This window comes from Ochotona princeps, chromosome 9, assembly GCF_030435755.1.
Source record: "Ochotona princeps isolate mOchPri1 chromosome 9, mOchPri1.hap1, whole genome shotgun sequence".
In the NCBI taxonomy this organism is placed as follows: Eukaryota; Metazoa; Chordata; class Mammalia; order Lagomorpha; family Ochotonidae; genus Ochotona; species Ochotona princeps.
Window position 1 is genome coordinate 8,941,726 of NC_080840.1, and position 26,714 is coordinate 8,968,439.

At 41.9% G+C, this 26,714-nt stretch overlaps 1 protein-coding gene across 4 annotated transcripts in view; it reads left to right on the forward strand.

The window, feature by feature from the left end:
• ASAP1 (ArfGAP with SH3 domain, ankyrin repeat and PH domain 1) overlaps positions 1 to 26,714 on the forward strand; it is a 338,316-nt gene that overhangs the window by 147,174 nt on the left and 164,428 nt on the right. Inside the window, exon 4 of one of the 4 annotated variants that reach the window (XM_058668482.1) lies at positions 13,221 to 13,339. The exons of the other annotated variants lie outside the window; for them this stretch is intronic. Coding sequence (XP_058524465.1) covers positions 13,221 to 13,289 — 69 coding nt within the window. The 3' untranslated portion in view covers positions 13,290 to 13,339. Of the gene's footprint in view, positions 1 to 13,220; positions 13,340 to 26,714 lie in introns of those variants that run through there. 4 annotated transcript variants of the gene reach the window in all.

The following is a 26,714-nucleotide window of genomic DNA, read 5'->3' on the forward strand; positions in this document are numbered from 1 at the left end:
CATCTCTGAGAAAGTCTCTATGGGGATTTCCCCAGTTGAGCTTTCAGACTCAGAACGTTAACCATCAGTTGACGGAGGACAGAGCAGGTCAACCAACCACGTCAGCTATGTGTTGGCAATGTAAGTGCTGGGCAGATGGAGACTCTATGATGGACTATGTCAATTAGTGGATTCTCCAGAGACCACATTGTGCTTGGATTGGTGAGAGTGGCAACAATTCAGATCCCTTGAAATGTCAGAAACACTCTACCAGCTCTACCTTCAGGCCAGAGATGGTCTCCCCAAGGAACTGATGAACTTATCTGGACAATATGATGCTGGACTTTATGCCTGGTAGATGCTTCCAATGAAAGAATCTCAGCTGAATTTGAACTGTGGTAACGCAACAGGGTGGAGGAGTCCACCATGGGGGGGGGGGTTGAGGGGTTTGGCGAGGGGTGGGGGGAATCCCACTGCCTATTAAACTGTGTCACATAATGCAATGTAACCAATTAAAAAAAAAAAAGATTGTCTTTGAATAAGAATTTTCCGTGAATGTTTTGGAAGACCCCAAGTAAGCATGGACTTTAAATGCTTTCCTACCAAAATAAAATTACCTTTGAATTCCATTCTCAGGGACTCCTCTGAAGTCCCCTCAGACAAGATCAAGTAAGTGACAGTTAAATGAATGCCAGCGTTGTTTAGTTGTGAAGAGCTTTGAGGCTCCTTGTATCAGCTTTTTATTACAGTCCTATTTCTATTCCTTGTTAGGCTTTCCAGTAAACACAGTGATGTACTCTGGTGTCCTGGTTTCTAAAACCTACTGTGTTCTTTGATCCTGTGACACCTTGAGCAGAAATTCCGATCGTTAGGCCCTGATTTTCCTCATGGTGTAAGTGGAGATATTAATTCAACCTGGTAAAATTGTTACCAGGATTGAAAGGAGCAGTCATCTGGTTTGGTTTTTGTTGTTGTTATTGTTGTTTTTGCTGGTACCATGCCTGCTTGGCAAATGGCAGTAGGCTTTTGGTACCTGATAACCAAAATAATAGTTATTTTAGAAACCTGTCATTTTCTGGCTTAGGAGAGATATCAAGCTTTGAGTTTCTATTTTTTTATTCAATTTTAATTAATATTTGGGGTTTTAGTACTTTTATAGCAGAAACACATTATAAAGTCATAGCAAAAAAAAATAGGCAGAAAACTTCCCACAGTGATGTGCATAAACAAAGTTTCATATTTTTAAAGGGAGTCTGGCTTTTGCCTATTTAAGAGAAAAGCTGATAACAGCTTTATTCTAGCTATATTTGGATGCCAGATTAAAACTGATCATGGATGACTTCCCAGAACTTTCAGAAAAACCAACCTGTTGTGCTTCTTTGATTTTCCAAATTTGTTAAGGTTATAATAAGTTGGGTATTTTAGCTGAAACATATGATGATTCTTCAATAATAAAAACAAAAATCTTAGAAGATGGCTCTTGAACAAATATGTCCATAATTAACATTTTTTTGATTTGATTTAGACCACCACAAATGTTGTTAGATAACTTGAATTTCTCTTTTATTCCTGAAATTTTGTGTTCACTGTTGCCGGCAAGTATGCACCAAATTAGTTTCAAAAAAACAATAGACGTTTTAGCAATCCTTTAGTATTCTTTGTGTATTTGTTTGTGTTGCTGGAAATTCTACAAGAAAGATATAATTACTTATAAAGTACAGCCTAGGAGACTCATTTTTGGTGCAGTGGCCAACAAGTCTGTTGGGTTACCCACATCCCAAGTGCCTGGGTTTCAGTCCTGGCTCCACTTCCCAGTCTAACTTCCTGTTAATGTGCACCCTGGGAGGTAGCAAGCAACATGTAAGTACTTAGTCGCCACTACCCACATGAGAGGCCAGGCTCCTGGCTTCAGCCTGTTGTGGCATTTGGGGGAATGAAAAGGCAGATGGAAAGATTTTCCCCAGCCATCTGTCTCTTGTGAAAAATGAAAAAAAAATAGCACATAAAATGTTTTAAATAAAATCTGTTTGTTTATTTAAACACCTTCCCTTTCATGCTTGCTGTAGGGGAATGAGTGTGGATTGCTAAGCCTTACTTTTCTGTTTGGTCATGTGTTTCCTGAAGTAATTAACTCCAGATTTTGCTGTCAAGGAAGATTGTGCTGCTAAAGGAATACTAGGACACTACTGATTAAGATAGAGAACTTTCTTAATCTTGAATAGGACATGATGGGCAAAGTGTTTCAGTTCTTCCACAGGTACAAGCAGTAAGCTTTTTAGGCAGCCACTCATTCATGACATTTCTGTGTGTGTAAGGAGACTAAAAGATACAAGTCATTTGACTGCTAAGGAAATCACATTTTCTTTATGGGAAGAGGATGAAATCAGGAATGGTATTTTTGCTTCTTTGCATCTCAGTCAGCGGTTGCTAAGATCCAACTGACTGCGTTGCTGAATTACCCTTCCCTGCCAGAGGCCACATCTTACCTCACTGTCTGTGTGTGGTCACAGTGGTTCACTGTCACTGGTTCCCAAACGTAAACCAGAGGAAGCCATTGGTTTTGTTGAGTGCTGACACGCATCTAGATAGATTTCATCTGTATCTGGGCTCATTCTCTTTGGATCCCAGTCCCAGCCGCACAGTGCCTGCTCTTCATAAAAACAGGTTGACTTCCTTCCCCCACTTAAAATCTTTTGAGTTCCCTGTTATTTTTTTATGAATAGTTTTTAGAAAGTTTAGTTGTCACAGGTTGGCTCCTGGTTTTGCCCTTTCTTCTTCAGTTGAACCTCAGGCTCCCTGGGCCAAATTACACTTTAGTCGGTTGAACCCAACTCTTTACACAGGCTATGGGAGTCTGATTGCTTTTCTAACATGCTATATGCTAGTATTCATTTTCTTCCTCTCATTGCTCTGGTGTTTGGAGCTCCATGCTCTATTGCTCCATGCAGGTGAACAGAGAGATGAGGATGACGTGGTAGTGGTGAGGTTGACAGAACTGTCTGCATCACATACTCAGTCCCTTATGAGATTGGCCTGGATACCACCAATGAAATGGCTGTTCTTGGGCCATCCAGATCATTGTCTTCTCACTGTTTTATGCTGAAGGTTCTCTGAAAATATTTTTTACCTTTTTCTTCCCTTAAAGATTTATTTTTATTTGAAAGGCAGAGTTACAAAGAGAAAGGGAGAGATAAAAAGGTTTGCTCCCCAGTGGTCACAATAGCTGGCATTGTGCCAAGCTGAAATCAAGAGCCCAGAGCTCTTTTGGGTCTCTCTGTGGATCTTGGAGTTCAGGCAGCCTTTGGGGTATCTTCTACTGATTTCCCAGATTTGTTAGCAGGGAGCTGGATAGGAAGTGGAGCATCTCAGACTCAAACCAGCATCTGTAGGGGATGACGACCTCATTGTTAGCAGCTTAACTCACTAAACCATCATGCCAGCCCTAAGTTGGCACATTTTTTAAAACATCTTATTCTTTTGGGAGTTCTTCATGGCTTTTCTGTTTAGCAGTTATTGCAAGTGATTCTACTTTGCCCAGAAGCCAAATCTCTGTTCCTGCTACTTATTTTAAAGCCTCTTGTTACCCAGTTCTTCCTCAAGTATCCAATACCACCTATAACTTTCTGTTCTTACCATTCTGCTGCCACACATCTTGCCCGTGTTTGGCCTTTTCAGTCTTCTACATTCTGTCATATTTGTAAACTAAGCCTACATCCTGTGTTCTCTGCAGTGGCTGTTTGTGTCCAGCCAGTTGTTGCAGAGCTCACAAACCAAGGGTCTGGCTGCTGCCAGCCCATAGAGGTGCCCTGTGCCACATCAAGGCTTATTTAGGTGCTGTCTTTTAAACTTGAAGAAATTCCAGCAAAAATACTGGATTTCCAGTATGTATTGAAAAATAAGAATATCTGATATGTGAAATTCTGTTTCCTAAGTGGCAAATGCTAGCTGAAGCTAGTAATTCAAACTTATTTTCCTTAAAATGGCCATTATTACTTTATGCTAGTCATATCCTATCCCTGTTATAACAGGTCAAGTTTGCTTCCTCTTTCGTTAATATTATCATTCTGTCTCCAAGAAACTTGAGATTCTTGTCAGTTGGTTTCTTATCTGCATCCTCTTCTTTCCCCAGCTCTTGTATTTTCAAATTGTTGTGTGTGTATGATTTTCATGACAGAATGGTGGCTTTTGTTCGTATAGAAAATTTCCCCATGGTATTATGCATGCTCTGTTTGGTAATGACTAAATGAGTGGATATCATGGTTTGAATGCCATGGTTGATACACTTTTGCCAGAGCATTTTCAAATGTCAGCACCCAGCACATACTGCTGTGAGCAAGCTCTGTGCAGCATGTTTTGCAATCTCTGAGGTCAGCACAGAGTGTACAGGATAGGTGTCAGCCACTGGATAGGAGAGTGCTGGGGACAAAGACAAAAGGAGGCTTGCAGCTAGAGTGGGGGATCATTGCAGCTACATCATCTTCTCCTCCTGAAGTTCTCTGGCCTTTCATACAAGTGTCCCTTCTGCATCCCCATAGCAAGTTTTGAACATAGAGGTGCCTTTTGCATATCCATGAGTCAGCTCTGTAAAATAATAAATGTTCTCCTGTTGCGTAGGAATTGAGGCTGAAGCGGGCATTAAAATGGCAAGATCCCCAAAATGTAATTTGGACCCAGATGTATCAGATTATACAATTTGAGCCTCTCAACACTCTTGTGAATCACCCTCCTCCTGTGAAACCCCTACTGGACTGACGTGATACATAATACACTGGCTTTTGCTTTCTTGCCTATGTCTTTGTGTTTGGGGATGTGAAGGGATGCGTTTACTTGTTAAAGGGCAGACACTCAGGAAATGGTTGATTAGGGAACTATGGGTGTGTGTGTCAGTGGCTTCATTTTTCCAGATTATTGGTAGATCTTTTGTGTGTATGTCTCTTAATTTTCATATGGTCATGTTTGGTCCTAGACTTTCTGTTTGGCAATCACTTGTATTGCAAAAATGAGAAAGATACATAGGATGGTCAGTCTTTCAGTTTAGTATAAAGGGATCTTATTAAGTGTTCATTCACAGTTTCATTCTCAGCTGAGATTTCTAAAAGGAAAATTAATATACAAATCCAAATGGAATTTACAATTTTGATAAGCTCATGAAATATGGAATCACAGTGTAAGTTGTTTATATTTCACTTTTATTCAATTTAGTAAGTAGAGGAATGGTATTTTCCAGGTAGGTTGTTGGAGCTCTAAAGCACTACGTGATTATAGGATTCATATGCTTTTTCTATGATAGTATGAACAAATCAGATTGGATTCCAATCAACCACTGTTACAAAATGTCGAATATTTGCTCATAAAATGTATTTATTATTTCTTAGATAAAAGTGAGTTGATGTGATGATTTTGTCTTGATTCTCACAAACCACCATGTTGATATGTTCCACATCAAAGTAGCAGCATTAATCGTAAAAAAAAAAAAATGATTTGTTAAAACCTAAATGCAAAGGAAGAATAACAAATGGCAGTGAGACATTGTTTTTGTTGATAAATAACTCTTGGTGATTCTAACTTGGTACAGATTTATTCTTCCTAACTATCTTTCGAGATATGGATTATCAGACACCAAACATCTGTTCTCTTTTTCTGTGCAACATTACCACCAAATATTTTGTAAGAGTTTATTTGTTTATTTGAAAATCAGAGTGGCAGAGGGGGGCTGAGAGTCTTCCATCTGCTGGTTCACTCCCCAGATGTCTGTAGTAGCTCGGTCTAGGCCATACTGCAGCCACTATCAGGAGCTCCGTCTTGGTTTACCGAGTGAGTGACAGAGATCTAAGTACTTGGACTATCTTCTGTTGCCTCCCAAGCCGATTAGCAGGAAAGCGGATTGGAAACAGAGGAGCTGGGACTGTGTAGAGGCTCTCTGATATGGCAATGTGGGTGTTCAGTGGCTTTAATATCTGTGCCACAATTGTGCCTGCTTTGGAGTGTGTATGTGTACACTTAATACTCTAAATGTGTATCTTAGGTGCAAAAACAATGCTTGTTACATGTCATTTGGAAACAATAGGTGTGTAAATACAAATATTCATTCACTTATTCTTATACAAACCAGTGATTGTTAGACTGCATGCATTCTGGATTATTTTAAGCCAGGTGATACCACGAATGCGCAAGAAGAGTAGACTGACAAATACTAATATCTTTATTTAGTTTTAAAGTTCTGTAGAAACTGTTGTGTGGTTAAATTCAAATGTAGAAAATTAATTTACTTTGACTCAGTCCAACTCTCCAATAGCTGATTGTTCTGAATTTTAAATAGTTGTGTAATACTATTAAAATTTTTCATCACAAACTAGAATCCCCAATGAGCATTTATGCACCACTCTCCTTTTCAGTTGCCTTTTATTGATAAGTAAGCTATGGCTGTTGATTAATAACGGTGGCTCAGAGCTGAACAGGTTCCACCCAGGGTGATTAAATTGTATTGCATGGGTCATGCTCTGAGACGGTGGAAGCTCAAATTCTGAAAACGCTGATGGGATTGACTGCTGTCTAGCACAGTATATTATATCTGTCATGCATTTCGGTGAGTAGTAATGCTCATTGGTGGAGACTTGGTTGTTTAAAGATACCAAAATTCTTGTCGCAATTAAACTCCAAGTGCAAAATACCCAAGTATTTTTGGAAACAAAATTACTACCAAATATATGGCATACTACTTTTCCAAACGGACATTCTAATCCAGACGACAAATGCCGTTTTATCCTGATGGGTCAGATAATGAATCTTAGAAGAATCTGAGAAGTGGAAAAGAGACCGACCACAAACAATAGAGGAAAGAGTCCTTGGAGTATTCCTTAGATCCTCATGTACCACTTACTGGTCTTGTGATTTCTTGTGTAAAAGATCCTTCATCTCTGAACCAGGGATTCCCTCTTAGCAAATTGGAGGTAGGGATGTCAGCTCTGCCTAGTCTTTTTGATAACCAATTAAAATTAGGAGCATACAGCCACTAGTCTGAGAGCCTAAAAACTGTGAAAGGTCACTCACTGCACAGAGGCCACCAGCAGCTGCAGTTGGGCCAAGCTGAAGTCAGTACCTAGGGACCTCCATCACGGTTCCCTACGTGGCTGGCAGAATTCAATTGAACCATCACCTGCTCCTTCTCAGGCACATTGGAAGGAAATTAGTTCAGAAGCAGAGGAGTTAGGGCTCAGGATGGCCTTCTGATATGAATTCTGTGCATCCAGAAAGACAGCTTAGTCCACCGTACTGCAGCACCTACCCCTGTTTCTGTGTCTTTTTAGCTGCAAATTACATAGACTACGGGTTCAAGAGGGGCAGTGGTTCTAAGTAGAGCAGATCTGCTTGGGGTCTCTCTTGTTACTCAGGGAATCTTCTCATTGGACACCCTATGTTCTTCCTTCCCTGACTTCATTCTGCTTTTTCTCATTCTGACCTTCTGAACTCTATGTTACGGAAATTGAAGAATATTGGTAGAAATCATCTAGTCAGAGCAGTTAGGCAGGGAAGCCAAGGCCAAAGGTTAGCTTCTTGCTGCAAAAGCAAACAAGTTCCCCCCACATTATGCTGCTTTTCACATCTGTATTCCCATGGATGGGGACTACCCCACTCACGTTTTTAAAAAGGGTTGTGTATCTGTCGAAGTAGAATTTCTAGCACCAACCATTCACATTCACAGCAGTGCGGGTCCATCCTCAGTACCCTGCTTGTCGTCTTCAGAGTTGTGTGTGGGAGAGATGATGTAGCTTGCAGAGAAGCAGATTGAGACAGAGGATGTGGGTGACTTCAGAACCCCAGCACTGGGTGTGTGAATTAGACCTCACGTGAGCGCTGGGTAATTTCCCTTCCCACCTCCGTGTACTTCTGGGCCGAACACAAAGTTTAGAGGAATGTGTAGGATTTGTGAGTTTCCGTTTCTTCCTTAGTGCCACTCCTCAGTCTCACTGTGAATCAACTGCCTGGTGTTTGAGGGATTTTGCTGTTTCTTGACAGATGGATGAGTCAAGTCAGAAACTGGCATCTGTTCCATTTCTTACTGGTCGTGTGACTTTCAGTATTGCTGTTTTCATCTGTGGAATGGGTTTAAGGGTTTTCTGACTTTGTCTCTAAGAGTAGTTTTAAATGAATTAATGAAAGAGGAAGGGGCATGTATACACATTGGGTGCCCTCTGATTATGAGAATTTGATGAAAAGACAGATAAAAGACCTGGGTTTGAGTTTCAGTTCTGCTCCTGATATGATTCCTACTGGAAATAAGGAACAGATGTTGGATGGCCCAGAAACAACAGCTGCCTCTCCTCTGTTCCACCCTGCATGTTTATATTTTGAAAGGTCACTTAGTGCATATGAATTAAAGACCCTAGGGATTCTTTAGGGGCGTTTGTATTGTTGTTGCTTTGTTTTGTCCTGTCTCACTCACCTTCTTTGCCTGGTACTCTTCAACTGGATGATGTAAGGTGAAAAGGAAAAAAAAAACCTGTTTATTTGCATAGAAGATTTAGCAAACAATATTTTCTCATTGGCAGTTATTACATTCATGTGTTTCTAATGAAACAGAAGTCAGTGGGTCTCTTTTGTTTCTGCCCTGGCATTGTTGATATCCGCCAAAAAAAAAAAGGCAGGGTAGTGGGACCTTGTTTTTGGAATGGGTCATGTTTTCTGTTTTTCTATTTAGCATAGGAATGGTGGTCTCTACCTGCTACAGCCCTCTTATTTAGTAGGATAGGTTTAGGATATGGGATGCAGCTACTGCTTTCTCTGGTCGTTCACATCCCCTGTCAAATCTGGGCTTGATGTTCATTTGAAAACGCTTGTGTAACTGCAGTGGGAACATGCATGGCTCAGCCTGGTATTTACTGTGCTTGTGCCCTCTGCGCTGCTTATTTAGCATCAAAGTAAGGAAGTCTTGTTGTAAGGATGTTTGTGCCAATTTACACGCTTTATTTTTACATGGTCCGTGGACTTTTTTCAGCATTTCTACACCCTCCTCAGATCTTTCCTCACAGCCTATAGACTGCTGCCTCCCTGATAATCTGTGTGCTCAAGAATTTCTCTTTTCATTGCTGAGGGCAGCTTTGGCCACCCGAGGGGCTCCCTGCCATCCCCGACATCTCTGAACACCATTTACAGCCTGCACCATGGCCTGCCCCAGGTCAGTAGGATGGGGCCACTAATCCCAAAAGCGCTCTGCTAACAGATGCAGTATAAACTGCAAAGGTATTTGTTCAGTCTGAACATAAATTTGCAAAGTCCCATGAGAAACCTCACAGAAATATTCTCATTTGAAGCTGGTGTCCGCGTATCTGCCATGTCTCCTGAAGTGGCTGTGAGCTGATCCGGTGTATGTGCTCACTGCATCTCTACTGGTCACATTCTTCTTTAGTGAGTGCTCTGCCACTTTGGATTTGTGATGTGAATAATTAATGTTATCGCCTTGCTTACTATGGGTGTGTCTGTTATTTTTTTCCCTCATTTTTCTTTTTCCTTTAAAAAAAATCAAGAGGCCGACAAGAGGGGAGAGAGAGAACGAGCTCCTGTCCACTAACTCACTTTCCAGATACCCGTGTCACAACTGGGGCAGTGCGAGCTCAGAGTCGGGAGCCATGACGGAAATCCAGACCCCTCAGTGGTTGAAAGGAGCCATCACCATTGGCTTTCAGGGTATAAATGAGCAGGATGCTTGAGGCAGGAGACAAAACAGCATTAAATGTAGGTATCTGATGTGGGACATAGGCGTTTTAGCCACTGGGCTAAATGATACACTCCTTTTGTTTACATTTTTAAAGATGAGATTGTCTAAACATTTTTCCATGTGGCAAATAGAATTCATATTTTGAACTCACTTTTGCTCTGTTGAATTTCCTGTTCTTTGACCTCAGTTCAACTCCATCTGCTTTTACCTTTTCGGTTGTCTTAAAGTTACTGGGTAGAGGACAAGCGTGGCTGTGGTTATTGAAGTCTTTCTACTGTTGCCTGCAGTTGTTGTCCTTACAAAGGGCTGTTACAGGGAGCCACACTATACAAGACAACTGCAGCTCCTCTGAGCATGCCTCATCATCAGTTTTGGAGTTTGCATTTAAAAGCTTACACACAGGGGGCTAGGTTTGGCACAGTGATTAAAATACTCTTGGGATATGCACACTCCCTATTAGAATGCTTGGGTTTGAGTCATAACTTGGCTGCCTCCCAGTACATCCCTGGCAGGCAGGCAGCAGGTGATAGCTCAAGTACTTGGTTTCTTTTCACCCTTGTGGGAGACCTAGAATGAGTTTGAGACTGGCAGTCTCAGCCTGGCACAGCCTGGCTGTTGAGTGCATGTAGGAAATGACCAGCAGTAAGAGGATTTATCCCCCTCTCCGGTTTCCACTCTCTCCCGCTTTAAACAAAAATAAGTTTATATGTGTGCTTAAAGCACACACTTAGGTGACATGAGGGTAAGGGGAGGATTACAAACCTGCCATTAGCCAACTGGTCCCACATAGATGAAAAGACAGAATGGGGAGGGTTCATTTCTACTTTGGCCTTCTTTGGCAGACAGAAGCCATCATGCATCGTTTGCCATGTGGTCCCTTAGTTACTGTGGTCTGCCTTGGCTACTCCCAGCTACAGCAGTCCACCGTCTTCCCTCTCCCTGTGCTTTTCCATTCCTTGATGTCTGTTGGCACCAGTTACAGATCATTCATGTTGCCAGAACTTTTTTGTGAGTGTGAGTGTGTGTGTGTGTGCACGCGCGTGCCATTTGACTCAGTCAAGATTGAGCCTGCAAATCTCAGTTAGAAATCTGCTCAGAATATGGGTCAAGTGTTCTATATGTATATTCTCAGCCATGCCTGAAGTTCCTGCATCAGAAAAACTGGAATGAACCCACATGGGACATGCATGCTAGCTCAGTCTTGGGTACCTGTCAGTTACATAGACCATCAGCTCTCCTCGCATGCTCATTCTTTGAATTCTGTGGGAATGGGGAAAACACAACACCTGAACATTGATATAGGTGTACGAAGTTCCAGTCCTTGTTAATGTTTGCTAGCCATGTGACTTTGGATGAGCTACTAAAGCTTTACAAAATGTAATTGATAATAGCCTTTGTCCTGGTAATGGAATTACTTTGCAAACTTATGCAATGAAAGAGATTGTTAACTGCTGAATCAGTCTATCACCCTGATTCTACCCAGCATTAATAAACAAGTTTGAGAGACCGAGTGCTAAGAGGTTGCTTTGCTCAGGGATGCCATACTTTTCTAGTACTGATCCTAGATATCAAGAGCCAAGTCAAGCCTGTGCGGAGGCTTTTTGTGATGGTTTTCTTCACTGGGCTGAATCTTTGCCACGATATCCCCCTACAGCAGCTTGATTCTTTGGAAATTGAGTCTTGACGTAATCACTCCCAGTCATTGAATGTCCTGCTCAAGGGACCTCCGAGGAAGTATAGCCATTATCCATACTCTTACTGCTGCATAAGTGTGGCTAGTATTACCTTTTTCCAGTTAGGTTCTAGTTTGATTGAGGAATATTAACAGTTTTCTTCATACCTTTTCCCTTTGAGAGTTAGGACAAAGAAGCAGACGCAATTGTCTGGTTTCTGATATGGTTCCTCTAATAGCAATTTCACTTTGCCAGATGAGCCCTTAGCTCTCTGTGTGTTCTGTTTTGAAAGTGCCTTCTGGTTGATGGGTTGGCCATGAGGACAGCTTTTATAGGCAGGTGATGTGTATGTCTCTGGGGAATGGTAATTGAGAGGGGTCTGTTGCCCTGAGTCGTCATCTGAATGTACACTAAGTGATGAACCCACAGCCATTACTGCTGCCTTCCAGGAATCTTTGATAAATGAATTAGTGGACTTCTTCAGCTCTTGCCGACTTATAGAAAGCTCTGTTACACACTGCATTTGTTCACTCATTTGTTATTGCCTTCTGCTGGGGCTGGGGATAGATTTCTTAATGCATGAATCTCTGCTATGAATTTCAATCCATGTAAAAAAGAAGGAATTACCTCTTGTTGATTCTGTTTTCCATGCCAGGAATCTTTTTAAGGAACACCAGTTGGGTCCCCCCATAGGTGGCAGGATCCCTAGCATTTGGGCCATTGTTTGGTGCTCTCTGAGGAGCATCAGCAGGGAATTGAGTCAGAAGTAGACTAGCCAGGACTTAGTCCTCGTGCCAGTATGCAATGCCAGCGTCACAGGTGGCTTAATTCACTATACCAGGATACTGACCCCCAAGATCTTTGTGTAAACCCTCGTTTCACTGTCACCTAAATTTGAGATGTTTGTGACTGACCCTAACTATATCCCAAGTGAATTAAAAGTCTTCCTTTTTCTCTCCTCCTTTTTGTTGTCGTTATTTTACATGATGAAGTCTAGTGGATGTAGGGATTGCCAGCGCCTTCCCTTCCCCTTTCTCTCTCCCCATTTTCGCCTTCCAGCATTTCCTCCCATATCATTCTAGTATCATCCTTTAGTTACAGCTACATGTTTAAAGCTCTGCTGTTCAAGTTTATCATGGCATTGTAGCATGGGGGGAAGGTATAAAATCTGGTAATATACTGTCCTTTTATATAGATACAGGTATATATATTGAGAAAGAAGGAGATTTTTTTTTTTATTAGAAAGTCAGCTTTACAGAGAGGAGGAAGGACAGGAAGATCTTCTATCTGCTTGTTCACTCCCTAAATGACCACAGTGGCCAGAACTGAGCGAAGCCGATCCAAAGCCAGGAGCCAGGAGCTTCTTCCAGGTCTCCCACAAGAGTGCAGGGTCCCAAGGCTTTGGTTCATCCTCCTCTGCTTTCCCAGGCCACAAGCAAGGAGCTGGATGGGAAGCAGAGCCACCAGGACACGAACCAGGGTCAGTCAAGGTATATTTAACTGCTGGGGAGTTCTCCTTGTATTCACAGGTAGAGATGTGTGCTGCAAGATTTTCACTTCCCAGTATGCTAGTAAGAAAAAATAAAACTAGCTTAAGGTTATGTAGCTACAAAATATGACACAACTAGAATCTGTGCTCATTAGGCTTCAGTAAACTGTGTATAGTCCAAGTTAAGATAGTGAGCTGTGAGGAAAAGAGATGTTCCTCCTTCATTTTTAACTGTAAGTATAAGGAAAAGAAGAATCCTAGTGGATAGGCTAAGGACCAGGCAGGCGCTGCACTGATGGCATGGAGGAGGACTTTACAAAGCCCGAGGAGTTCACTCAGTGTGCATCTGCTCTGTGTTGTGCAGAGAAACAAGTACACTCTCTGGAGAAAATGGACTCCTGCTGAGCAGTCAAGCTTGAGTGGAACACATTAGAAGAGAGATAGATGTTGTCTTACCAGAAGGTCAGTACCTACTGTGGGATTCACAGGAGGTTCAGCACCTGCTCTGCTTGCCATTTAGTATTGAAGGTAGATTGGTCCAATTTAGACCAGAAACCACAGCATCGGATTCTTCAGCCAAGGTTTTTATCAACTAACTGTGATCTTGCTGCCAAAGAACACAGCCTCCCAATACTGCCATTTCTCCAAAACAACTCTCCAGCATGCAGTGTAAGTGAACAAATACCAGCAAGACCCAGCTTGTCATTTCTTCCATTCTCATGGATATCAATAATCTGTTGTCTGAAGGCATGTTGTCATACTGTCTTCCCAAAGGGGAAGCAGTACAAGCAGGGAGATGCGCATATATACAAAAAGAATGAAACAGCTCATGTGTTTACTTAAGGTATTTTGATTTCTAAAATTTTATTCCCTAAAGGAATTCTGCAGTTTTTCCCCCTTTTTATACATCAGAAACTAGAGAACAAAAAAATATTTAAAATCCTCCCAGAATCTCAGGGCTAGTTAGTGGCTGAGCCAATACTAAACCTGGTCTCTTTACTCCAAGACCCCGTCTCCATGTGACTGTTTCACCCCTTCATCCTACAGAGGGTATATGGACGGCTATGATTTTGAGCCAGTGTTGAGAGAAAGAGGTGAACTTTGTTATAAGAACAGACAGGATAAGAGTGGGGACCTCAGCCCTGGCTACACAGCAATCATCCCAGGAGACCTGCTAAGAACCACCTAGGTCCTGCCACACACCGGTGGAGATTTCTTCAGTTTCCTCCTGCAGGTTTACCCTGCTCTGTGTGCGTGCCACTTTTAGGCAGGGTGTTACAGGCCAGGTCATCTTTAAGGAAGGTCTGTGCACCACCTCCATCAGGATTCCCTGGTGTTGGAGGCGAAGCACAGAGTGAGATCCTGTACTTCCTCCTGGAAACAACCGCCTGGCATCGGGAACTGAACTTCTGTGTTTGTAACAAGTTGCCAAAGTAATTCTGACCCTCCTAACCACTTACCAGGAGACAAGACTTATGGGGGACAGGGGAGAGGGACTCTGGGATTTCAGGTATCTTTGGATTGCTTTTCTCCTATACAAAGGGAACGATTTAGAGGGTGGGCTTATTTTTAATTTTGAAGTGATGAGTGTTGATTCTAACTTTTAAACCAGTCTTGTTTATCCATTTATTCGTTGGTGAATGAATGGTAGGATTATGTCTTTTTTAGTTTTTCTTAGCTTAAGTCGCAAAGTTACTCTTTTTGAACCAACACTGAAAATACAAACATGACTTTTGCTGGGCATCATTCTGAACTCAGCATGACAGAAACACTTTTCCTGTTTCTGACATCCAACAAAACTGTAATACTGGAAAAAAATACTTTTGAGTTATTTGTAATGTTCTAAAGAAAAGAGAGAAAGGGACAATTTTCCTCCAAAGTTTTTTGCAACACTTCTAAAATGTCTCCTCTTTGGTATTTTTTCTTTCTGCCCCTTACAGACCCAAGGGAACAGCAGGGATGTCTGAGTTGACCAAATTCTTGCCACCCTTGTAGGGGACCAGAACTGTACTCCCAGCTTCAGTCCAACCACATCTTAGTCACTGTGGGCGTCTGGGGAGAGAACCAGTAGATAATTCCTAAAAACTGTTTTATGCCTCATCTAATTTCAGTAAACAACATTAATTTAAGCAGAGGAAGGAACACAAAATCAACCCTTTTCCCATTTGTACAGGCGAAGCTCAGATGTTTGGGATATTAATTTAACTTCACAATTTAGCTTCCAACATTAACAATCCACACATACACATTTCTTTTTTTCTCTTTTTGCTTTTCTTAGGATTATGAAGTCATAACTTTAAAAAAATTTTTTGTTTGGTTAATTAAATTGGCTTTGATAACTAAGATTTCATTTAATCAGAAAATGATCCTCAGCGAATCTACATATTTTCACATAGGCAGCCTGACTCTGGAATTTCTAAATTTAACTTACCATCTCAGTGTCTTCTTTAAAGGGCTTTTTTTTTTTTTCATTTTATTAATTATACAACACAGAAAATCTTTTCAGAATAAAAACTGCATGTATTTACTGCAAGAAGCGAACGCAACAATTAAGTCACTTAATGGTTTGAGTGAGTTGATACTGAAAGAGCCTAAATTTATTTTTATTCATTTCCTCTTTGATTTTGTTTGCATGATTTGTTTGGTAGATAGATGCTTGAATGGTTGGGGACAGTTTCTTCTCCCACTTAGACGTACACAATTAGATTTACCTTAGCCAACAAGAGACGTGGATCCCCAGCGTGGATTCAGACTGTTGGGGTCAGAGCCTCAGAGTGGCTTCCAGATCGGGGTTCCCATTCCAACAGTGCTCCTCCAGCTCAAACCCTCTTCCCGCCTTACCCTCAGGCTTCTCAACAGCCCTCCCCGGGAAGTAAGAAAGCTAGATCTCTGCTTTGCTGGAAAGAAAGACTGAAATTAAATAACTCGGTAAAAATCATCTGTGATTTCAGATGTTCCTCTTCCATTTGTGTATCTAGGCTTGTTCAATTTTCCTTCAGTCCCCAGCATTCCGAAAATTCAAATACACACATACATTTCTGTGGAATGCAATGCCTCTGTTCATTTACATTTTTTAATCTGTGGAAAATAACTGTTCACAGTAAGATTTATTCCGTGTTGTTTCTTAAATTTAGGACCAAGATCTGACCTTGTTGGTTTATTTTTTGTGTCCTTATGTACGACATTTTATGTGAAAGGACTGTTTTATTAATAAAAAATCATAAATATTTGTATACGTAGATTTGCAAATAAAAAGATCATAAAAGCTCTGAATATGTAAGAAATGAGTCTTGTCACCAATTATCCAATTGATCTCTTAAATGAGGGAAATGATTTTTTATGCTTTTGTATAAAGTGTTGATTCCTTGTGAAGTTTCACAAAGATTTGACTGAAAGAATATTAGAATCAAGAACCATTAAAACTTCAAGGACTGCAGAAATAATTCTAGTCAAACTGCAAGGGACAGTGAATCACTGTGTCCTTTTGATAGGGAGAGTGATTTAACATGGGCAGTTTGTTAGGTCTTTGATAACCTTTTATGCTTCAAAGTAATGCCTCAAAAATACTGTAATTCTTGGAATGTAATGCTTGGAACTACAGAAAGGCCTTTACTACTCTAGTAAGACAGCAGTGAAAAGGACTTCTAACAGTTTGGAGGCCTGTCTTAACCAGGTGTATCTGTATCTTATAGCTGATAAGAGACCCTGAGGCTACCACCTCTTTCTAGTTAGGATGTGCAGGCCTTGAAGAAATAGTCACACTGCTATCCGACCCCCAGTGTACTAGGCTGAGATACAAAGGGCAGACCTCAAGAGCACTTTGGGAGTAACCCTGTGTTACCCTAGTGGCAGTGAGCCCTCTACGAATGTGCAAACCGCCATTGGAACTGTTATAACCTGTATTTGCATGATATCTTGTTAACCTTTTTTTTGTCTGTTTCCTTGGAGTTAAGAGGTACTCTTAGGTCATACAGTGGTTATTTTATTGGGAAACTCTATCACAGAAGTCTGCACTGGCGTTCCATCTTGGGCTGTGTGAGTAATTCTGAAAACCTTGGATTTTACTTTCAAATTCATGCTCAGCTAGACCAGACAATCTTTTGCCTAAGTCTGAAGAATGTGTCCCACACAAAAGGCCAGTTTCAATGGGTCTTAATTCTCCCTCTGTGGCATTCCTTTAGTTCTGTGTGTTTGAAATTCAAGGCCTGTTGTAGTTTCCAGCACACTTTTTTAAAAAATCTGGAACAGAAATGCATTATTGGACTGACAATGCCTTATGGAGGCCAATAATGGATTTATGTAGAAGCCCCAGTACTGTTTTTGTTAGTGGCTTAGGTGCCGTTGACTGTTCCTTCTCCTCCACTGCTCTCCTCCTCCCTCAGGTTTCTTGAATCATGCTAAGTAACTTGATATTGCTCTTCTGCAGAATGTAAGCTAACTTTGGCAAGATTGTTAAGGGAGTGCTGTGGGGAAAGAATTTAGTTTAACAAACAGTAGTATAATTTTGTGGAGACTGCAAATGATTCTGGGACTGGAGATTTATCAAGAGACCTGAATGCCTTTTTTATTTTTTCAAAATTTAGCATACCATGCACACATGAATTTTTTAAATACTTGGAGAGAAAAGATCACCCCCTACTCTGACCCAGATATAACACAATCGCTTTGTTTTTGCTTTTCAATCTTTTACATACGTTGTTTTAAACAATTGCCCGTCCTTAAATACACACCATGTTGAATTTCGCTTTTTCCATGTAAGCATTGCTCTGTAGTTTTTGCAGTCTTATTATTTTCATGGTTACATAATTTTAATGGCCACATAATAATATTGCAGAGATGTTGCATAATTTATGGAATCATTTTTATCCTATTGGATCTCCAGAGATTGGCTGCGTCACTGCCATTAGCTGTACAATCCACTTCTGAGTAACGAGCCTCTCCCCCCTGGTTGAGCAGCTCCTGTAGGATGCATTTCCAAGAGTGAGGTGCTACCCAGAGGAAGGACTTTCTGTCTCTGTAACCTGGTCTGCCCTGTTGCTCTGCCCACATGTTTGTGGCAGAACACTCACTCCTAAGAATTGTAGTGGTAGAGAAGACTGCCCTTCAGTTGCTCTGGCCAGTGCTGTGCGGGTGGCTGCCCTGGTTATCGAGAAAGAGCCTCAGTTAACCTCCCCTGGAAAAGTTGTGTCAGTCATAGCTGAGTTCACTGCTCCTAGGAAGGGGATCTAGTCTAATCAGTGGGCAACAGTGTTCTGCCCTTATCTCATTCTATTTTTTTTAAAGATTTGTTTTATTTATTTGAAAAGCTGAGTTAAAGAAGCAGAGACACAGAGAAATCTTCCAGCTGCAGATTTACTCCCCAAATAGCTACAATGCCTGGGGCTAGGCCAGGCCAAAGCCAAGGACCAAGAGTAATCTGCAGATCTCCCACATGGGGAGATCTAACAGTCTAATACATGGGTGATATTTCAGCCATATTCTGCTGCTTTCCCAGTGTATTAACAGGGAGCTGGATCAGAGGTGGCAGCCAAGGCCCAAATTGGTACTTGCATGGAATACTGCTACCACAGGGGTTAGCCACTATGCCACAGCACTAACCTGCTTCACTGCTTTTCTAATGATGTCGCAAGAATATTCCTTCAATGTATCACTTATTAGTTGTAGATTAGATTTTAATTGAGTCAGTGGGGATTCTGCTGTAATGGCAAAATGGTTAAAACCCCTAGTGAACTCATTGAATTCCCTCGATTTAGCTTCCAGTTCCTTCACTTATTGGCAGACAAGGTGTTTAGCATTCCTCATCTGTGAAATCGCCACCAGAGCCTAATGGCTCCCAGCTCCTTAGAGTTTTGGAAGGAGCTCGTGCGATCCTTCATCCAGAGTACTTAGTATAGTGTTCATGTGACATCCTGGCATGCCTTTGAAGCGCCCCTCTTGCTTGAGGTGCATCAAGTGGAGTGGTTGCTCTTCATACTCCTCTCTCCTTCATGTTAGTAGTCCTTGGACCTGGTGTGAAGCTCAGCTGTGGATTTCAGTTTAACAATGGATTCCACTCTGCCCTGACCCCCCTTGAGCTTCCTGAGCTGGAGTGATTCCACTGTGTCCTCATGGTGACCAGTGATTCCCAGTAGCCATGGGTTGGATTTCCCATTCTCTTCCATATCTTATCTCCAGTTACCCTACTTTTGCCTTTTCTCTACTATAATTTGGGTAGTTTTAGCACATACAGCTTCCAGTCTGCCAATTCTCTGATCAGTTGAGGTGAACTCTTTAATATTTTATCACATTTGTTTATATTCATTTTTAGGTCAGTTTCTAAATTGTGGAATTTCAGTAATTAAATTAACTCAAATTATTGTGGAAATTCTTTTATCTATATTGTTGATGATTCTCAAAACTGTTTTTTTCAGTGTTTGTATTTTTGGAAGGTACTATGATTACCAGTAGAGCTGTCTTTAATCCCTGTGGGACATTTGTGGCCTGATTCCAGTCATAGTCCTCCAAAATAGTTTTGTGTTTGATTCTCTTTGGTTGATTCTGATTCCTAAATATTTTTGCCTTATTTAATTTTGAAGCATTTTAGGGAAAAAAAAACCTGATACTGAAAAAATGACAAGTGTTATCTACACCCTGTTATTTAAAGATGTCTCTGACATGGTGTTGCTTACCCCTTGAATATTTAGTTCACTCTTTCACTTAAGAGAAGTGATCATGTACTCTCAAGGAGGCTTCCCCATCGCCAGGCTTCTCAGAGACTGGCTAGCTTTCTTGTATCTTTCTGTACCTTGGTGAGTGGCATTTTCTTTTCCCGAGTTCTTGCTTTCTATTGAGATGTAGTACATTAAGAATTTTAGATTTGAGAGGTATCTAAGTTCTTTTTTTTTAACATATTTTTATTGCATTTCCTTTTTTTAAAAACTAATTATATTGCATTATGTGATACATTTTTTTATGCACTGGGATTCCCCCCGCCCCTTCCAAAACCCTTCCCCCACGGTAGATTATTCCACCTTGTTGCATTTCCATAGTTCAAATTCAGTTGACATTCTTTCATTGGAGGTATTTACCAAGCATAAAGTCCAGCATCTCATTGTCCTGGTAAGTTCAATGGTTTCTTGGTGAGACCATCTCTGGTCTGAAGGTAGAGCCGGCAGAGTATCATCCCAATCAGTTAAAAGTCCCAACATAATATTTCCAACCATTTACAACATATTGACATGGTATTGATTAACCAATATGTTAATAGGAAAATGCAGGTTCTCAACCACAACCTGTGACTTCTTCATAGACATTTCAATTTTGGTTTACATTCAACCGTGTTCTATACACCTTAAAATGGCTTAGATTGCTATTCAGCTGTCTCATGCCTATTTTAATTTTAGTCTTTAGCAGTTTATAGCATTGAAGCATGATTTCGCTGAACCTGCCTGTTTTTCGGGTGGTCTAACTCTATAATTCCAACAGGATGTATGTCAACAGTTTAGGTGAGCATGTTTAGGAGGGGTGTGCAGAGAAATCTTCCATACCCCAGTGAGGAGTAACTAATCTTTTTGTCCCACCCAGTGAGGTATAAGTGCATCCTCGCTGACCATTTCCTGTCTATTTCTTTTTTTTTTTTTATTGTTAATTATTTTGCATTATGTGACAGTTTCATAGGCTCTGGGAATCCCTCCTCCCTCCCCCTCCCCTCCCCCCGGTGGATTCCTCCACCTTGATGCAGTATTACAGTTCAAATTCAATCAAGATTCTTTCATTGCAAACATATACCAAGCATAGAGTCCAGCTACTTATTGTCCAGATTGGTTGAACAGTTTCTTGGGGAGACCTTTTCTGGTCTGAAGTTTGAGCTGGCAGAATATCATCACAGTCAATTAAGAGTCCCAATATAACATCAACAGCAATTTGCAATGTTATGGAGTTGACATGGTTTTGAGTAACCAGTGTATTAAAAAGAAAAAAAAAATAAAAAAAAAAAATAAAAAAAAAAAAGGAAAACAAGTGCAGGCCCCGGTCTCCCAAGGATTAACTCCACAGCTTAACTTGTTTCTCAGAGCATAACAGGATTGGTAATTTTGGCCTGATACATATAGCCACTGGCTTAACCGCAAGTTCCTGCTTCCTATTGTCAAGTTATCTGCCAAGGGATTGGATAAAACTCAAGGGATTTAGGGTGGCCACTAGAGGATTGGATAAACACTGGGAGGAACTGAAGGGATTTAGGGTGGCCACTACTGGGAGGAGCTAAGCAGAGTATAAAAGAAAGTCTGGAGTTGCAATAAAGATCATTCTGTCATCGATCGGCATTCGGTGTACTGCGTGTTGCCTTGTGTTGTCTCTCTGCGTTGTCTGCGTTGCAACCCTAGTCCCTCCGCTCGGCTCGGGGTACGTGGCGACGAGGGCGTTGCCAACATCTGGAGGTTCCACCGAGATTGAGAAAGAGAGGATACGACGAAGGGTCGTCCCAAGAGTCTGGCCAGCCGATTCAGGCAAGTGGGACGTATTGTAAGTCTCTCCTAAACTGGTAGGAGAGGGAGGTTCATTTTGAAATATAGTCAGGTTTTGGATTTATTTTGAAATAGAGTTAGGTTTTAGACTTATTTTGAAATATAACTAGGTTTTGGATTTATTTTTTAAGTTTTCGATTTATTTTGAAGTATAGTCAGGTTTTAGATTTATTTTGAAGTATAGTTAGGTCTTGGTGTTTAATTTATCCGGTGAAAAGGACGATAAAATGGGTTCTGCCTTCTCCCGGGATAAATTGGCCACCGAGCTTGAAGAACTTCTACGTCAACTGGGGATGCCAGTTAAATTTAAAATGATTAGAAATTTTGTTAAAGCCATTCAATCTAGCAGTCCTTGGTTTATTGTTTCAGGCAACTTCAATATTCCCGATTGGGAACAGGTTAAGGCCAATTTACAATCCTGTTTACAAAAAGACCCAGATAATTTCCCCATTGTTAACTTTTCTTTGTGGCGCTTAGTCCGTGATTCATTATTTACTGATAAAGTGAAAGTTGAGAGACAGTTAAGAGAAGTACAGACTACTTTTGAAGCAATCCAGGGGTGGGAAGTTCTACGGTCCTTGGAAGCCTGGAACGAGGCGGCCTCGAGTGAAACCACCCCGAGTGAGACCTCTTCTTTAGAGGAGAGTGAGGTCTCTTCTTTAGAGGAGAGTGAAGCCTCTTTTTCAGATGAGAACGAGGCCTCTTCCTCGGAAGAGAGTGAGGACAAACGAGATGAGGAGGCTTTCTTAAAGCGGAAAATTAAGGATAAGGAGAAGGTTTTCTTAAAGCGGAAAATTAAGGATAAAGAGAAGGTTTTCTTAAAGCGGGAAATTAGGGACATTAAAAGAAAGTTAAAGAAAGCAGGAATAGGTGCATGTTCCTCTGGCAAACTGTCCAGTTCCAGACCACCACCATATGTCCCTAATTTTGTGACCCCTACCGCTCCTCCTGAGGAGGAAGCCACGGGCCATTCACCCAATAATTACCCCACACGGCCATGGAATGACGGCCTCACTGATCAGCCGGTGGGTGGGGTTCGATGCTTCCCTGTAATAGAGGTCCCAGTTCGAGGAGGTCCCCCTCGCCAGGAGCATCAGCCCCTTCAATTTAAAGACCTCAAAAATGTAAAGCAGGCTGTTAAAGATTATGGTGCCCAGGCACCCTTTACTCTTGCACTCATAGAATCCTTTTTGAGTTTGAATCTTACTCCTAGTGATTGGATGCAATTGTGCCGCTCTGCTCTCGATGGTGGTGACTTTCTCCTATGGAAAGGGGATTTTCAAGATAGGTGCAGATTTTTTGCTGAGCAGAACGCGGCTGGGGGACACGCAGATCGAAGCCTTGAAATGCTTACTGGCACTGGACCTTTTGAGGGCATCCAACAACAAGTTAATTATGACCTAGGAGTTTATGCACAGATAGCAAATGCAGCCCTTGGAGCCTGGAAGGCCTTACCTAATGCTAATACAGGAGACCAGCTTTCCAAGGTCTTGCAAGGCCCTACAGAACCTTTTCAAGAATTTGTGGACCGTATTATGCAGGTTGCTACTAAGATCTTTGGTAACGTGGAACCAGCAATGCCAGTAATTAAGCATATAGCCTTTGAGAATGCTAATAAATATTGCCAGGATGCTCTCAGGTTCCACAGAGATAAGTCCCTGCATGATTATCTCAAAATTTGCAGACATATTGACTCCACCCATGCCCTTGGGCAAGTGATAGCAGCAGCTGTTCAACACCCTCAGCCCCACCCTAGGGCACCTCCCAAAACCTGTTTCAGATGTGGACAGCCTGGACATTTTAAAAAACAGTGCCCCAAAATTCTGCGACAAGGATTTCATCTCCATCCCCTATGATTCCCAACAGGTGGTATGGTTGCAGAATAATATTGATGATTGGTCTGTCTTTTGTGCCACGGTTTCTTCTCAGTTAATTAATCATTATCCTTCCCATCGCTTAGTACAGTTTTTTAAGAGACATCCAGTTGTTTTTCCACAATTACAGCAGCAGATTTGGCAGCGCACTTGTCCCTTATTTGTTGGGCATATAAGAGCGCATACCTCCTTGCCTGGCCCCCTAAGCGAGGGTAATGTATGGGCAGATTCGTTGACTCAGGTGTTGCACATATCCCTGACCATGGACCCTTATGAACAGGCAGTGCGCCTTCATAAAAGGTTCCATCTCAATGCAGCTTCCCTGAGATTACATGCTAAGGTGACTAGAGAACAAGCCACCCAGATTGTCACCAATTGTGAAGTCTGCGCTCAATATTGTTCTGTCCCATCCCTAGGGGTTAATCCCAGAGGGTTATTGCCCAATCATGTGTGGCAAATGGATGTTACCCACGTCCCTTCCTTTGGAAAACTTCAATATGTGCATGTTTCAGTTGATACCTATTCCCATGTAATATATGCCTCCGCTCATTCAGGAGAGAAATTAAAAGATGTTAAAGCCCACTGTTTACAGGCCTTTGCCTATATGGGCGTCCCCAAACAAATTAAGACCGATAATGGACCGGCCTATGTTAGCCAAGGTTTTGAGAAGTTCTGCCAAGATTTTAATATAACTCACAAAACAGGCATTCCTTATAATCCTCAGGGTCAAGCCATTGTTGAACGTGCTAACCGCACCCTTAAAGTTTATTTAGAAAAAATAAAGAAGGGGGATGTGGCTGAGCATTGCAGCTCACCCCATTCCTTACTGGCATCTGCCATCTATGTGTTAAATTTTTTAACTGTCACTAATGATGTAGCTCCTGCAGAGCGCCATTGGCTTCGCCCTGCTAATGAGAATAAAGGCCAAGTAAAATGGAAAGATCTGGCCACAAATAAATGGCGAGGACCAGATCCAGTACTAACGTGGGGGCGAGGCTCTGTTTGTATTTTTCCCCAGGATGAAGAAACACCTAGATGGGTTCCCGAGAGACTTACACGACAAATCTCCTTGGCTCCAACTCAACATGATCCCACTCCTAATGATGTTCTTGCAGGATAGGAGACCCTGACAGCAGTGGTGCAACTTCCTGATATCCTGCCCATGGGATCTCCAGCTGCTCCCCGATTTACCATCATATATGTGTTACCCCTGTGAAATGGCATTTAACTGGCAGCATGGATGTTTTAGGAACAAAGCGGAATCTTGGCCATGAGGCTGATGGTCATAGCCATGATTGCAGTACTGTTTAGTCTTCTTTGCCGCCTATGCAGGCAACAAGCCTGGGAGCAGGTCATTATTTGACAAACCATGATGGATTTAGCTGTGGAAAACCCTAGTGCTGAACATGGTGTGATGGGCAGCCAGAGACGGGTAAGATCTGGCAGCGCTGATGACCAACCTAAGACAGGGATTCCCCAGGTGGGGCTCCCCATGACGGGTAAGGCGTCAACTGACTGCTGGACAACCTAAGACAGGCGTCCATTAAAAAAAAAAACAAAAAAACAAAAAAAGGGGGACATGCAGGCCCCGGTCTCCCAAGGATTAACTCCACAGCTTAACTTGTTTCTCAGAGCATAACAGGATTGGTAATTTTGGCCTGATACATATAGCCACTGGCTTAACCGCAAGTTCCTGCTTCCTATTGTCAAGTTATCTGCCAAGGGATTGGATAAAACTCAAGGGATTTAGGGTGGCCACTAGAGGATTGGATAAACACTGGGAGGAACTGAAGGGATTTAGGGTGGCCACTACTGGGAGGAGCTAAGCAGAGTATAAAAGAAAGTCTGGAGTTGCAATAAAGATCATTCTGTCATCGATCGGCATTCGGTGTACTGCGTGTTGCCTTGTGTTGTCTCTCTGCGTTGTCTGCGTTGCAACCCTAGTCCCTCCGCTCGGCTCGGGGTACGTGGCGACGAGGGCGTTGCCAACAAACAAGTCCTAGCCACAACCTATGATTAGCTCATTGACATTTCAATTTTAGTTCATATACAGGACTGGCTGCTCTATACCTTAAAATGGCCATAAGGCACCATTCAGCTGTTTCATGTCCATTTCATCTTAGTATTTAGCCAGTTGTTGTGTTGAAGTAAAATTTTGCTGATCTTGGCAGATTTTAGGATAATCCAGACTGGCTTGTAACTCTAACAAGACATATGTCAACATTTTAGGTGCAGAACATTTTTTTTTGGGGGGGGGGTGTGCAGGAAAATCCTCAACACCATGGTGAGGAGTAACTAATCTTTGTGACCCACCCAGCGAGGCATGAGCCAATCCATGCCAGCTCTTTCCTGTCAGATTTCAAGTTCTACTTTCTGTTGTTTATTTATTTTAGTTTTTTTTTTTTTTTTTTTTTTTTTTTTTTTTTAGTTTGTATGATTGTTTGTTTGCTGTGAGGGGTTTTCGAAGCAGCGATCCCGATGGTCATTGCGAGGGAGGGCGGGGGTCCAGAGGTGGAGCCAGGCTCGGACCAGAGAAAGCTCTCCTCCCTGGTCCCGAAGGACGTTTATTCTAAGCTTTCCTTGTTGTTCTCTGTCTATTCTAGTTTTGTTTGTTTGTTCGTTTGTTTGTTTTGAGGGGTTTCTGGAGCGCTCCTGGTGGTTATTACGAGAGGGGGTGGGGACCCAAAGTCGGAAGCAGGCAAGGACCAGAGAAAGCTGGTATCTAAGTTCTAGTACCCCACCTACGAGTGTTTTGGGACCCACATTCCCTTAGGCCACCAACAAGTGGCAGGACCCCTGTGGCCTGTGGCACCATCGGCTCCCATGCTAGCCTCCCTGGTCTTGGCTCCAGCTGAGTGTGTCAGCATCCTGTGCAGTAATGTTGGAAGTTCTTCATTTCTTTAAGTAAGAAAGTGCTGCCTCCCAAATCCTGATTGCTTATTGGACCACTTGCTTCTGGAATCATTTATGAGCACTCTTCAGCTGCTCAGAACCATGAAGAAAAGACTTGGCCTGTGTTCTGCTCTGCAGCTACTGGTGGCTTTTCAGTTGCCATGAGACAAGGGCTAGATTCTTGGCTTGGTCCACAATAGTTTTTGGAGGATCTCCTCTTGTTCTTTTGGTTTTTTTAAATAAATAAACCATGTCCAGTGCACATCAGAGATTGTAGATCCATATGGTTTCTGCTTTCCTCCTTTGCCTGTGCTTGTACCCATTTCCTTTCCTGTGGTGCTGGGACGACAGTTATTTTCCAGAGGAGACTGTTGTCTCATGAAGTGCTGCTGGGTGGTGGTGTGTGGTACATAAGTGTCGTCCCTCCTTTGTCTCTGAAAGCTTTCTGCTTTCTCGTGTTTGCATTCACAGTGGCAAAGGGTGTACAGACACATTGCTTAGCACATACTCAGTGCCTAATAAATGCCTGATGTGCTTCAAAACGAAGAAATACTGTGTGTGTTCGTGAATATATTAATAATAAATTAT